The 14791-nt window shown below is 39.5% G+C and overlaps 1 protein-coding gene across 1 annotated transcript; it reads right to left on the bottom strand.

The window, feature by feature from the left end:
* Nucleotides 1-13573: 13573 nt before the first annotated feature.
* Nucleotides 13574-14539, bottom strand: Or7h7 (olfactory receptor family 7 subfamily H member 7). The gene has a single exon (NM_001000859.2). The coding sequence runs from the start codon at nucleotides 14537-14539 to the stop codon at nucleotides 13574-13576; it is 966 nt and encodes a 321-aa protein (NP_001000859.2).
* Nucleotides 14540-14791: the final 252 nt, after the last annotated feature.

Here is a 14791-nt window from a genome sequence, read left to right as displayed (position 1 = left end):
CAGCCCCCCATGAGCAACTTGAGCTGCGGGACCACAGGTAAGACCACCTTTTCTGCTCCAAGCGACATGCCTGGTGGACTCAGGACACAGGCCCACAGAAACAGCTGAAGACCAGTAGACAGGAAAGACTACACGCCCAAAAGCAGAACACTCTGCTCCCATAACTGGCTGAAAGAAAACAGGAAAACAGGTCTACAGCACTCCTGACACAGAGGCCTATAGGACGGTCTAGTCACTGTCAGAAATAGCAGAACAAGGTAACACCAGAGACAACCTGATGGCGAGAGACAAGCACAGGAACCCAAGCAACAGAAACCAAGACTACATGGCATCATTGGAGCCCAATTCTCCCACCAAAGCAAACACTGAATATCCAAACACACCAGAAAAGCGTGATCTAGATTTAAAATCACATTTGATCATGATGCTGGAGGACTTCAAGAAAGACATGAAGAACTCCCTTAGAGAAACACAGGAAAACATAATAAACAAGTAGAAGCCTATAGAGAGGAATCATAAAAATCCCTTCATAATAGTCCCAAATAATATAAAATACCTCGGTGTGACTTTAACCAAGCAGTTCTCTTTTTTGGGTCTTTGTGTGGTTTAGGTATAAGAGTAATTGTGGCTTCATAGAAGGAATTTGGTAGCGCTCCAGTTGTTTCAATTTCGTGGAATAGTTTGGATAGTGTTGGTATGAGGTCTTCTATGAAGGTCTGATAGAATTCTGCACTGAACCCATCTTGACCTGGGCTCTTTTTGGTTGGGAACCTTTTAATGACTGCTTCTATTTCCTTAGGAGTTATGGGATTGTTTGCTTTATCTGTTCCTATTTTAACTTTGGGACCTGGTATCTTGTCACGCGCCCAACGTCTCACCAGCAGGAACGACGCGCAGACACCAGGATCCTTCTGCAGCAAAGCGTTTATTACATCTTGAAGAGGAGAGACCTGAGCCCCAGAATGGCGCTGCTTATATACACCCTAGCGCGGCGCGTCCACACCTGATTGGTCGCTTACCCATGATCTCATAGGCACGCCCCGGAGTGGGCAAAGACTTGGCGCGAACACACTCTTGCACATGCGCACACAGCTAGCTTCCTGAAAGGAAGTCGGGCTGGTGCAGTGGAAGCCAGCGCCATCTTGTGATGGCGAATGTTATTGCGGCTTTCCACATCTCCCCCTTTTTGTTTTACTAGAATGAGGCTGGTCTAGGCCTCTGCAGTTACGTCCATCTGCTGTGGCTCCTGTCTTAGGTCGTTCCTCTAATGTCACAGCCTTATCCATTGTAGGGTAACCCTATCGCCACCGGGCCCCGTGTCTTAGATTGGTCTGTGCATGAGAAAAGTTGCCCGTCTCTGGAAACCGCAGTGCTGTGTGACAGTAACTGCTAAACGACCTAGGGCGAACTCTACAAAAGAGACCAGCCAGAAAATGAGTTAGTGGGGAAATCATGATCACCCTATCATGTGCAATGAGGAAACCTCAGCGATATAGAAGGGCTGATCAAAGAATCATTGAGTCTCTCTCATCCAGTGCAATGGATCCACAAATTCATGGGGTGCAAGAGCAGAGAACTCAGATACCGACTAATTCCTGAGCATAGATAACCAAATTCCAGGGGAGGCCCCTTGTTCAATGGCCACAAGTGCTTGAGTGATAACGACCTTGTCACGTTTCTGTTGAGATCTGAGTTTGCAAACCAACCATAGCATGAACACTAATCCACAGCATAGGGCTGCACCAAACAGAGCCACTCCCGATAAGTAGTGGGCACCTCATCTGGTTCTCCTCAGCTGCTACCACCAAGGGCCATAGTCAAGCCGCTCCTATAATAAAATTTAGAATTCCCAATTGTTAGCAACTACTCCAGAAAGTTCACCCACTGTGCTTGCCTAACAATAGATTGGGGGAGGGTAACTCTAGACACTACAGACACAATGGCTGCAGCAGTAATGGCTGCTACAATAGCAGCAAAAGTAACAAGGTCTTTCCCAGGACAGTTTAGGATCAGCCATTCTTCTCTGGAACAACCAGCAGTCAATGGAACCATGTCTGAGATCTGTACAACCAGGGCAGAGTTCCCCAGTCCACAACAGCTTCCAGCAAGCAGCAGTGCACAGAGGGTTGGAGTGCAGGCTGCAGTGGGATGGGACACAATGATTGCAGCAACGTCAAAATCTCTGTGATGACAAAAAATGTGGGGGAATCCTCCGTCTTCCTCCAAGGACACGGGAATGACTCCAGGGACCCGAACCACGAGAGCTGAATCTTTATTCAACCAGGATCAGCAAGTCTCAGCAACCACCTCTGGCAGCTGGCATACTCTTGTAGCATCCTGTAGAAAAAACACAAACATTTCCTCTTCCCCATATAAAATATCTGAACAGGATCATGCCAATATGTTCACCTAGGCAGAAGTATGCCTAGTTGTAGGGTGCCATAAACTCAGAGTTCCTTGGCATCCAAATTTTAAAATTAGAAATAAAAGGAGTATTATTAAATAATTGTATAGCATACATAGCATACGGGGATATAACTCCCCCTTTTTATTTATTAAGATATAAACTGTCTAGTATCATTGTCATCCCTCGTTAAGGGGTCCAGGCAATCTAGTTTGAGTTCCCAAATGGCCTACAAAGGAACAGTACTTAGTTCCTTAGCTCTTAACCACTAAGCCATCTCTTCAGCACCTCACAAGTCTTAAGCATTAATTAGAAATGACAAATCCTGTAAACAAGGTCCAGATTTAGCCTTATTTAGAAATCCCTGAGTTGGCAGGGTGAGGCTGGGAATTGAAAGTAAGCAAACGGAGTCTTCCTCTTTTCGTGAGGGTGTGCTATCAACTCCATTACCATTTTCAAAGAGCTGGGTCTATGGTTTTGTTTAGTTGTCTGAGCCAGAGCACTGAAAGGACAGTGAGTTGTCAGACAATTCACACTGAAATCACTGATTTCATGTAGAAAACTTGCCTCTAGTAAAGCATTAAGTAATTGAAATCAATTGTAAACCACAAGCCACACATTGGCTATCAGAATATGAATTGAAAGCTTGACTTAAAAAACAGTGGCTAAAGCACAGAATTTAATAATCTGTGCTGAAGCAGCAGAAACTCAAGAGAATAAACAAGTGATCCAATCATACATGTAGCCTTTTCATTAGATGAACCACCTATAGATACAGTAAGCGCATTTCCTATGGGTTGCATGTACAAATATACAGGAAGTATAAAAGCATGTAAAGAGTAAAATTATCAATTTTGCCTGAAAAATTTGTATATGTAATAGGCCAAATATCAGTATTTTGTAATAACCAATTTGATTGCTGTTTGGAATAAGGTATGTTTCACCAGGTTTCTTTTTTAAAATACTTCCATGACTCTAGCCTACAAGTTCGTATTAACACAACTGAAGCTTTATCTCCAATGTGGATAACAAAGGGTTAAGTCCTCTGGTAAGGTGAGGTATTTAGCCAATTAACATATCCTTAGAACTTAAAATTAGTTTCAAATATTCTTTTCTGGAGTAGTATAACAGCTACTCCCCAAATATTAAAGCTCATTTTGAGAGCAAAGGTTTGTAGTAAAAATTCCCATATACACTGAAAGATTCAAAGTTTTATCTTCTTACATTGAAGAAGCAACAAAATTACATAATATAAGGCTATTAGCCATTCCTAATGATATCACTTTATGGGCTCTCTAAAATTATAAGCAAGCTCAGGAAATGAAAACTCACAATCGCTATGACATAAACAAATTGCATAAAATCAATCCTCTAAATCTGTCTTGAAATGGCAGTTGGAGTAAGCAAACTGGGTGTAATGCTCTCACAAGTTCTAAAACCTCATCAACCCTTCATAAATCCTGTAACAATCTCTACCTGTTTGATTTTTCCTCAATTATAAATAAGTTTGAGTTAGTCAATGTAACACTGGCAATCCTTAATCAAATCCTTAAATTCTCCTTGTAACACCAGAGCACAACCACAAGGTCACCTGAGTTCTGAGTAGTGACTAGGCAGCTGTCCTTGGGGCAGTGGAATTAACATCAAAATACAGTAACTTCAGGGCAAACCACAACTTTGGAAAGCAAAACTCAACCTAGTCTCCAAAATCTAGTCTCCAAAACACCGAGTCTATCCTTCATGCTACAAAGTTTGACTGCCAATTCCTACATATGAACGCATGATGGTGCGGTCTCCAATACCTCAACAAAGAGATATTGTCCTAAAATCTTTTAGAAGCCTGATTTCTAGGATAAGAATTCTATAAAAATATTATCTCAATTTAGACCTGTTTCCCTAGGTTGGCTCATGCCACATGTTATCTAGAATGACTTCATCCAAATTACCAGCTTTATGTCAACTTTTTGTTACCAATATTATACCTTTTTAACCATATCCAATAACTTAAAAGCCAATAGTCCATAACCAAGGCATGTAGAGCATATTTATACATTTAAATCAGAACAGAAACAGAATTGAAGTGGCTACACATATCTTTAGACCAAGCACCATTTTTACTTTTTTAGCTATGATTTTAAGAGAAGCTCCTTGTCACCTGATAAGTCTAATAATCAGCTCATGCAGACGCTCATCCCCGCGCAGCTTCTCCAGCTGACCTAGACTCCTGGCTATAGATACAGGGCTCCAAGGACTCATTGAAACTGCTTTTTATTCATTTGTTCCTTTTTTGAAATGAGTTACAACCAAATCAAGGTGTGAACGACTGGCAGATAAAGTTTTTACCATTTTTTTCTTTTGAACATGAAACATAAAACATTTAAACAACGAGAAACAAAAACCACAGACATAAACTGACATACATGGACAGCTTGGTGCACCAAGGACAGACAATAGACAAAGGGGAAAAACTAGATGGTGTCCCACTAAAAGGGACCCAGATTCCAATAGGAGTCAGCAGAGAGGTAGGATTTCCCCTTTCCCACCACTTCCATGGTGACCATCCACTCGAGTGGAGTTGATATGGACGATGGATTGTTTCAATTCCAGGACTAGTCCATCAACATGTTGAAACCAAATTCCTGTAAGATACTGAGATATATTACGGCATATCTGAGCAGCACGACTGACATTCACAAATGGTATGGAAGTGAAACACAGTCCTGAATATTTCCACTCACAACCCAATTGCATTAACTCCATCAAGCTGTGCATGGGCGTTGAGATGTCCTTGGGGGTAGGGGGTAGGAAAAATGAAGAATTGAGATATCTTTTTGTTTGATTCTCCTGAATAAATGTTTCAGGTGGTCTACCTCTATCAAATCTGATCAGTATGACTCTGTGAAGTTTCCAGAGCCTAATCACACCTTTTACAAGCACAAAGACAAAATATTCCTCCCAAAATACTGTGTTCCTTTTATCTCCTCCCTTTTTCTCTCCCAGGGCGTCCTTTCCCTTATCTCTCTCTTCCTCGGATCCAAGGTCCTTGGAAGGGCCTTTTTTCTTAGGTGCACCTTTTCTCTTTGGGCTCTTTAATCTTTCATTCTGCTCTGTTTCTGACATGCTGTCTTGTAACTCCCCTAGCATTCCCTGTCCTGCTATTACTGTTGGGCAGCATTTCTCATCTTCTAGGCACGATTTCTGACTGTGCCTAGTGGCAGCCTCAAAATCGAAAACCAAAAGAGAAAGAATGAGCGCTGCCAAAACAATAACAAAAGCTTCCACTGCATCTTTTAATGGGGGAGAGAGATGAGAGAGATCAAGACCAAACATGTCTCTCAGAGCTTACCTTTCGACTTGCAGTTCTGGACCCTCTCCGCGAACGGAGGCTCTCCTCAGCGCCGGTGATGGTGAGGCGTTTGTCCCGGGTTTCAGCACCATATATCACGCGCCCAACGTCTCGCCAGCAGGAACGACGCGCAGACACCAGGATCCTTCTGCAGCAAAGCGTTCATTACATCTTGAAGAGGAGAGACCTGAGCCCCAGAATGGCACTGCTTATATACACCCTAGCGTGGCGCGTCCACACCTGATTGGTCGCTTATCCATGATCTCATAGGCACGCCCCGGAGTGGGCAAAGACTTGGCGCGAACACACTCTTGCACATGTGCACACAGCTAGGTTCCTGAAAGGAAGTCGGGCTGGCGCAGTGGAAGCCAGCGCCATCTTGTGATGGTGAATGTTATTGCAGCTTTCCACAGTATCTCTCTAGGCAATTGTCCATTTTCTGCAGATTTTCAAGTTTTGTTGAATATAGGCTTTTGTAGTAAGATCTGATGATTTTTTGAATTTCCTCTGAATCTGTAGTTATGTCTCCCTTTTCATTTATGATTTTATTTGGACACACTCTCTGTGTCCTCGGGTTAGTCTGGCTAAGGGTTTATCTATTTTGTTGATTTTCTCAAAGAACCAGCTTTTGGTTCTGTTGATTCTTTGTATAGTCCTTTTTGTTTCTACTTGGTTGATTTCAGCTCTGAGTTTGATTATTTCCTGCCTTTTACTCCTCCTGGGTGTACTTGCTTCTTTTTGTTCTAGAGCTTTTAGATGTGCTGTCAAGCTGTTGTATATGTTGTGTCCTATTTCTTTCTGCAAGCACTCTGAGCTATGAGTTTTCCTCTTAGGACAGCTTTCATTGTGTCCCATAAGTTTGGGTATGCTGTTCCTTCATTTTCATTAAATTCTAAGAAGTCTTTAATTTCTTTCTTTATTTCTTCCTTGACCAGGTTATCATTGAGTAGAGCATTGTTCAGCTTCCATGTATATGTGGACATTCTTCCCTTATTTTTATTGAAGACCAGGTTTAGCCCGTGGTGGTCTGATAGGACGCATGGGATTATTTCTGTCTTTCTGTATGTATTGAGGCCTGTTTTATGACCAATTATATGGTCAATTTTGGAGAAAGTACCATGAGGTGGTGAGAAGAAGGTGTATCCTTTTGTTTTAGGATAGAATGTTCTATAAATAGCTGTTAAGTCCATATGGTTCATGACTTCTGTTAGTCTGTCTATGTCTATGTTTAATTTCTGTTTCCATGATCAGTCCATTGATGAGAGTGGGGTGTTGAAATCTCCTACTATTATTGTGTGAGGTACAATGTGTGCTTTGAGCTTTAGTAAGGTTTCTTTTATGTATGTAGGTGCCCTTGTATTTGGAGCATAGGTATTTAGGATTGAGAGTTAATCCTGGTGGATTATTCCTTTGATGAATATGAAGTGTCCTTCCTCATCTTTTGTGATGACTTTTAGTTGAAAATTGATTTTATTTGATATTAGAATGGTTACTCCAGCTTGCATCTTCAGACTATGTACTTGGAAAGTTGTTTTCCAGCCTTTTATTCTGATGTAGTGTCTTTCTTTGTCTCTGAGGTGTGTTGCCTGTAGGCAGAAAAATGCTGGGTCCTCATTATGTATCCAGTTTGTTAATCTGTTTCTTTTTATTAGGAAGTTGAGTCCATTGATGTTGAGAGATATTAAGGAATGGTGATTGTTGATTCCTCATGTCTTCATACTTCGAGGTGAAATTATGTTTGTATGCTTGTCTTCTCTTTGTTTTGTTGCCAAGATGATTAGTTTCTTGCTTTTTCTAGGGTGTAGCTTGCCTCCTTATGTTGGGCTTTACCATTTAATATCCTTTGTAGCGCTGGATTTGTAGAAAGATATTGTGTAAATTTGGTTTTGTCATGGAATATCTCGGTTTCTCCATCTATGTTAATTGAGAGTTTTGCTGGATACAGTAACCTGGGCTGGCATTTGTGTTCTCTGAGGGTCTGTATGACATCTGTCCAGGATCTTCTTGTTTTCATAGTGTCTGGTGAGAATCTGGGGTAATTCTTATAGGTCTGCCTTTATGTGTTACTTGACCTTTTTCCCTTTCTGTTTTTAATATTCTTTCTTTTGTTTTGTGCATTTGGTGTTTTGACTATTATGTGATGGGAGGAGTTTCTTGTCTGGTCCAATCTATTTGGAGTTTTGTAGGTTTCTTGTATGTTTATGGGCATCTCTTTCTTTAGGTTAGGGAAAATTTCTTCTATGATTTTGTTGACGATATTTACTGGTCCTTTTAGTTGGGAGTCTTCCCTTTCTTATATACCGAATATCTTTAGGTTTGATCTTCTCATTGTATCCTGGTTTTCTTGTATGTTTTGGGTCAGTAGCTTTTTCCATTTTCCATTATCTTTGACAGTTGTGTGGATGATTTCCATGGAATCTTCTGCTCCTGAGATTCTCTCTTCTATTGTATTTTGTTCATGATCTACAGCTCCTTGTCTCTTCTTTGGTTTTCTATATCCAGGGTTGTCTCCCTTTGTGCTTTCTTTATTTTTTTTATTTCCATTTTCAGTTCCTTCACCTGTTTAATTGTGTTTTCCTGTAATCCTTTCAGAGATTTTTGTGTTGCCTCTCTAAGGGCTTCTACTTGTTTATTTGTGGTTTCCTGCATTTCTTTAAGGGATTTCCTTATGTCTTTCTTAAAGTCTTCCATCATCATGGTCAATTGTGATTTTAAATCTAGATCTTGCCTTTCTGGTGTGTTTGGATATTCAGTGTTTGCTTTGGTGGGAGCATTGGGTTGTCTCTGGTGTTACCTTGTTTTGCTATTTCTGACAGTGGCTTGACCATCTTACAGCCCTGCGTGTTTGGAATGCCGCAGACCTGTTTTCCTCTTTTCTTTCAGCCAGTTGTGGGAACAGAATGTTCTTCTTTCAGGCGTGTAGTCGTTCCTTTCCACTGGCTTTCAGCTGTTCCTGTGGACATGTGACCTGAGTCCACCAGGCAGGTCACTTAGAGCAGAAAAGTTGGTTTTATCTCTAGTCTTGGGCCTGAAGTCACTCCTCTTTGCTGGGTTTCAGCTCTCCGTGAGGGCAGCAACCAGAAGGAATAAGGTGTCTTTAATGAATTTAGGTGCCCTTGCATTTGGAACATGTATTTTTAGGATTGAGAGTTCATCTTGGTGGATTTTTCCTTTGATGAATATGAAGTCTCCTTCTTTATCCCTTTTGATTACTTTTGCTTGAGGCTTGACTTTATTTGATATTAGAATGACTACTTCAGCTTGTTTCTTTGGAACATTTGCTTGGAAAGCTGTTTTCCATCCTTTTATTCTGCAGTATTGTCAGTCTTTGTCTCTGAGGTGTTTTTCCTCTATGCAGCAAAGTGCTAGGTCCTCTTTACTTATCCAGTCCATTAATCTATGTCTTTTTATTGGGGCATTGAGTCCATTAATTTGAAGAGATATTAAGGAATAATGATTGTTGCTTCCTGTTATTTTTGTTGCTAGAGGTGTGTTCTCTCTTATCTTTGTGTGTTCATGTGTTTCTCTTAATTTGGTTTCAGTGAAAGAAGATTACTTTCTTGCTTTTCTAGGGTGTGGTTTCCCTTTTTATGCTGGAGTTTTCTGTCTATTATCCTTTGTAGTCCTGGATTTATAGAACGATATTGTGTAAATTTAGTTTTGCCAGGGGATATCGTGGTTTCTCCATCTATGTGAATTGAGAGTTTTGCTGGATATAGTAGCCTGGCCTGGCCTTTGTGTTATCTTAGGTTCTATATGACATTTGCCCAGGATATTTTGGGATTCATAGTGTCTGGTGAGAAGTCTGGTGCAATTCTTATAGGTCTGCCTTTATGTGTTACTTGACCTTTTCCCCTTACTGCTTTTAGTATTCTTTCTTTGTTTTGTGCATTTGGTGTTTTGACTATTATGTGATGGGAGGAGTTTCTTTTCTGGTCCAATCTATTTGGAGTTCTGTAGGCTTCTTGTATGTTTATGGGCATCTCTTTCTTTAGGTTAGGGAAGTTTCCTTCTCTGGTTTTGTTGAAGATATTTACTGGTCCTTTGAATTGGGAGTCTTCACTCTCTTCTATACCTATTATCCTTAGGTTTGATCTTCTCGTTGTGTCTTAGATTTCCTGAATGTTTTGGGGTAGTAGCCTTTTCTGCTTTACATTATCTTTGATGGTTGTGTCAATGTTTTCTATGGTATCTTCTATCCCTGAGATTCTCTCTTCTATTTCCTGTATTCTGTTGGTGATGCTTGCATCTATGACTCCTGATCTCTTTCCTAGTTTTTCTATCTCCAGGGTTGTCTCCCTTTGTGATTTCTTTATTGTTTCTTTTTCCATTTTTAAATCCTGGATTGTTTTGTTCAATTCCTTCTCCTGTTTGGTTGTTTTTTTCCTATAATTCTTTAAGAGATTTTTGTGTTTTTCCTCTAAGGGCTTATACTTGTTTACTTGTGTTGTCCTGTATTTATCTAAGGGAGTTACTTATGGCCTTCTTAAAGTCCTCCATTATCATCATAAAATGTGATTTTTAAATCTAAATTTTGCTTTTCCGGTGTGTTTGGATATCCAGTATTTACTTTGTTGGGAGAATTGGACTCAGAGGGTGCCAAGTAGTCTTGCTGTCTGTTGCTTAGTTTCCTGTGCTTGCCTCTCACCATCACATTGTCTCTGGTCTTAGCTTGTCTTGCTGTTTCTGACAGTAGCTTGACCCTCCATTAGGTATGTGTTTTAGTTCTCCTGTAGACCTGTTTTCTTTTAGCTATATTTGGGAACAGAGAGCTGCTCTTGGGTTTTTTGTGACCTTAAGCCTCCAGCCAGTTTGTTTGGCCCAGAAGAGTTGGTCTTTCCTCTGTTCTCTGGTGTGGAGATGTTCTCAGGTGTGGTGACTAGCATTCAACTCTTGGCACAGGCAGAAACCCAAAGGGTCCTGCCCCTGACTGCTCCTAGGTCCCTGTGCCTAGAGGGCACAGATGGCACTAGTCGATTTCCTCCTGGGTCAGGAATATGGGCAGAAAGTACTTGTCTCCTCTTAGTTCTTAGGAGTGACTGCACTTCTGAGGGTCCAGCTCTCTCCCCCATGGGATTTGGGTACAGGGAGTTGTAGGACCAGTTCAGTTCAGTTCTAGGTGCAGGCATAAATCAGCAGGTTCCTGCCACTGACTCCTAGCAGTGGGTATGTGGGTGGGCAGAATCCTCATAGAAATAGGGGTATTGGTGATGGGACAGGTGGTTTGTGGAGGAGAAACTTGGATGTGGGATAACATTTTAAATGTAAATAAATAAAATAACCAAGTTAAATGGAAAAGAGAATATAATTGCCCACATGGATATTGTTAAGTTGCTGACATAGGCATTCCCTATATTTTCTCCTTTTTCTAGTTAGTGATTCTGAAGTCATTTATAAAGCATAAAACATCCTTAAGCATTGAGGCTCTGGAGAATCTAGTTATAGTGCTTCCTGCCTTGCTGCTTTCTTTTGTGACATCAGACACTCATACAATAATTTTTCTATCAGTAAATATTTGGAGTAAGTATAGTGTAGAATTCAGGAAATTAGTAGGGATTTGTATTAGAAAATGAGAAAATTACATAGACTCTATCATTATCATTTAAAAATGAATTAGAAGAGAATAAAATGATATTCATGGAAGTGCTTTGTAAATTTGTAAACTTATGCAAATATTATTATTTTATTATTAAATGCATCTCTGTGGAGTGAGAGATGATGTATCAATGTCAAATTAATAATTAAAACTATTGTGAAAACTATTGTGTTAAAGGATAAAGAAGGAAATAAATGACTTTACAGAAAACAACTGGTTATGATGCAGAGATCAAGGGATCATGAAGACCAGCTCCAAAAGGTGCATCTACATACAGTTCCTGCACACAACCTCTAAGGAACTTGAAGAGGGAACAAAAAAGATACTTAAAGCTTAGAGACCAGGAAATCTGCTATGAGAGAGTGACTCCTAGAAAGCACCCATGGTACTTAAACAATACCTCAACAATAACCATAGCAATGATAACAGAGATGGGAGAAATCTCACAGGGTTCTACCTCTAGTTAAATCTAAAGGCAGCTAATGAGTATTGAGAAGGAGAATTAGCCTCTTCTATAAGTGGACCCCTTTAATTAATTATCCAAAACAATGGTATCAGCACTAAAACTATATACACACAAGCCACACCAAACAGACTCAGAGCAACTGTGTGTGTGTGTTTATGTGTGTGTGTGTGTGTGTGTGTGTGTGTGTGTGTGCACATGTGTGTTTGATGAGAGGTGATGGTGTATGGAATGGCTTGGAGCTAAGTGACATTTGATGGGTTGGAGTAAGGAAAGAGAAGGGGAAAAGTGATAGACTATTTTAATTAAAATTTTGTTAATAAAAATAATAATGAGAAAAAGAAATAAATCAGGTTGAAGAAGCCATAAATGGAAAGCTGGTTAGTAGCACTCCTCTATGTCCTCAGCATCATTTCTTGCCTCCAGCTTTCTCTCCTAACTTCTCTGGATGATGGACTATTAACTGTAGCCCTAAGACAGATGGGCTTAAAATTTTATAGCGATTTACAAAGATAATTTTCACAAAACAATAACTTTAATAGACCAGTTTCTATTTCTTTTTTTGCATAATGCATTGGCTAGGGGATTGGCCAATGCCCTTGTATTAGTAAAAGGTCAAATGGGAAATAGCACGCGTTATCTCTTTGAAGTGACTGTTTTTATCTTTGATCAAACTGGCAGCCTTTTATCCATTCATAGTGGGGCTGCCATCCAAGAGAAAAGCAGTTTTTTCAGGTGAGCTGAGAAACACCCATGGAACATTATACAAGTAGTAAGATGAAACATCTATTTGGGTACATCTCCTAAGTAGCTATTTGCACATTTCTAGTGATGTCTTCTATGAATTATCTCCATTATATTACAGAGATTTTCTAATTACTGTCATCCCCCTTAGAGTGCATCTCTGACATTGCTTTATGACATTACAGACATTTCAAGTTTAAAGGGGATAATATGTTTAGAATATGTTTACATATCATGATATTTAATAAAATTTGTTTCTCACACATCTAGAGATTGGGAAATTTTAAATTAAGTAATGACAGATTTGGTGTTTACTGAGAGCCACTTTTCTGGTCATTTTTCTACTATGTTCTCCTGTTGTAGCAGAGACAAGAAAGCTCCCTAGGGTCTTCTGTTTATATTAGAAGCTTTATTCCTGAGAGTAGCATTAGAAATCAACCTAATTGCTTCTAAATTCCTACCTTTTAAATAAATCACACTGTTTAAATATTTTAACATAGAAGTCAGGAGGACAAAAAATATTCATATCATAGAAGTACTTTTCAGTCAACGTGTAATAGCATGATAAAATTTTTCTCTCCAGTCGAAAATTTCAGGTCTAAAATCTCAGTGGTGATTTCTGAGTGGTGAGTAGAGAATTCCAGTGTGTATAGAAAGCAATGTCTAATAACAACATACATTCTAGCCTGTGCATAATTAATGTAGAACTTACAGCTACAGGTATTATATACCTATACATGGACTTAAGTCCTATATATGACCTATTTCATAACTTTTATTAAACTACTCATGAATTGGTATTTGAATGATTGTATTGACCTACAGAAATGTAAATACTAATCTTAAGTGAAAAAATGTAATATTAAGGAGAGAAAGAGGATAGATTTAGTATAATTAATGAGGTATCACATGTTTCAGAAAAGAGTAATCACAATATAATTTTGATCAAAGACCGAAGAACAAACTGGATAAAAATTCAACATAATTAAGGGACAGAATTTCTTTTCTACATTACTTTTGTCATCTCAGAAATCTAAAACCAGTGAACTTATCACTTAAAAAAATGTTTGTCCCAAGTGTTTGTAAGGCTTTCTTAATGTCTTTGTTTCTCAAGCTGTAGATAAAAGGGTTCAGCATGGGGGTGATGACTGTATACATTACTGAGGCCACCATGCCTTTCCATGAAGAGGAAGTTGCATCAGAACTAAGATATACACCAAGCCCTGTCCCATAAAATAAAGAAACCACTAATAGGTGAGACCCACAGGTAGAAAATGCTTTATATTTTCCATCTGTTGATGGAATTTTCAAAATAGAGGAAACAATTTTAGAGTAGGAGTAAATGATCCCTGAGAAAGGAACAAAGCCAAGGACACATGTCACTATATAAAGAAGAATATGATTGATTAGTGTGTCTGAGCAGGCTATAGTGAGGGCTGTGGCATGTTCACAGTAAAAGTGTTTGATTATTTGGTTGGTACAGAAGGACAGCCGCAGCATCAATAGACTCTGGATCAGAGAATATGAGAAGCTAATGAACCAGGACACAAGAACTAGCAGGCCACTTAGATGAGGATTCATAATGACTGGATAGTGAAGGGGGTGACAGATGGCCACAAATCGGTCATAGGCCATCACGGTGAGGAGAAATGTGTCCATGCCTCCAAAGACCATGAAAAAATACATCTGGGTGATGCATTCTGCATAGGTGATGGACTTGCTCTGTGTTTGGATGTTCACCAACATCTTAGGGATCGTTGTAGAGATGAAACAAATGTCAGAAAAGGATAGATTACATAGGAAGAAGTACATGGGAATATGTAGGTGAGAGTCAACGCTGACAGCCAGAATGATGAGCAGATTCCCAAGCACAGCGACCACAAAGATGAACAGAAACAGTCCAAATAGCATGGGTTGATGCTCTGGATCTTGGCAAAACCCCAGAAGTAAAAATTCTAAAGTACTTGTTTGGTTTCCTGGTTTCATGATGTTGACAAATAAGCTAGACACCTATGGGAGAGAAAGATTGGCAAACACACACCATAGTCTCTAAGATGTCTGTCCTTTTATGTATTAAGATAAATATACATAACAGTTTCATTACTATAAAAATTAGGAGTCCTGCATTTTCTCATTCATTTAAAAGACTATTTCATCATATTATCACTTACTTTGGGAAACATTTTTTCTCTTATCTCTACTGAGAGGTATTAACTCTACAAATTTTAGACCACATGA

Source organism: Rattus norvegicus, chromosome 8, assembly GCF_021556685.1.
Source record: "Rattus norvegicus strain SHRSP/BbbUtx chromosome 8, alternate assembly SHRSP_T2T, whole genome shotgun sequence".
NCBI classification, from domain to species: domain Eukaryota; kingdom Metazoa; phylum Chordata; class Mammalia; order Rodentia; family Muridae; genus Rattus; species Rattus norvegicus.
The sequence above is the reverse complement of the archived record's forward strand: the minus strand, read 5'-3'. Positions and strand labels throughout refer to the sequence as shown.

Excerpts from the sequence above, each read along its gene's own strand:
- Or7h7 (NM_001000859.2), bottom strand. The coding sequence starts at position 14,539 with ATGAAACCAGGAAACCAAACAAGTACTTTAGAATTTTTACTTCTGGGG.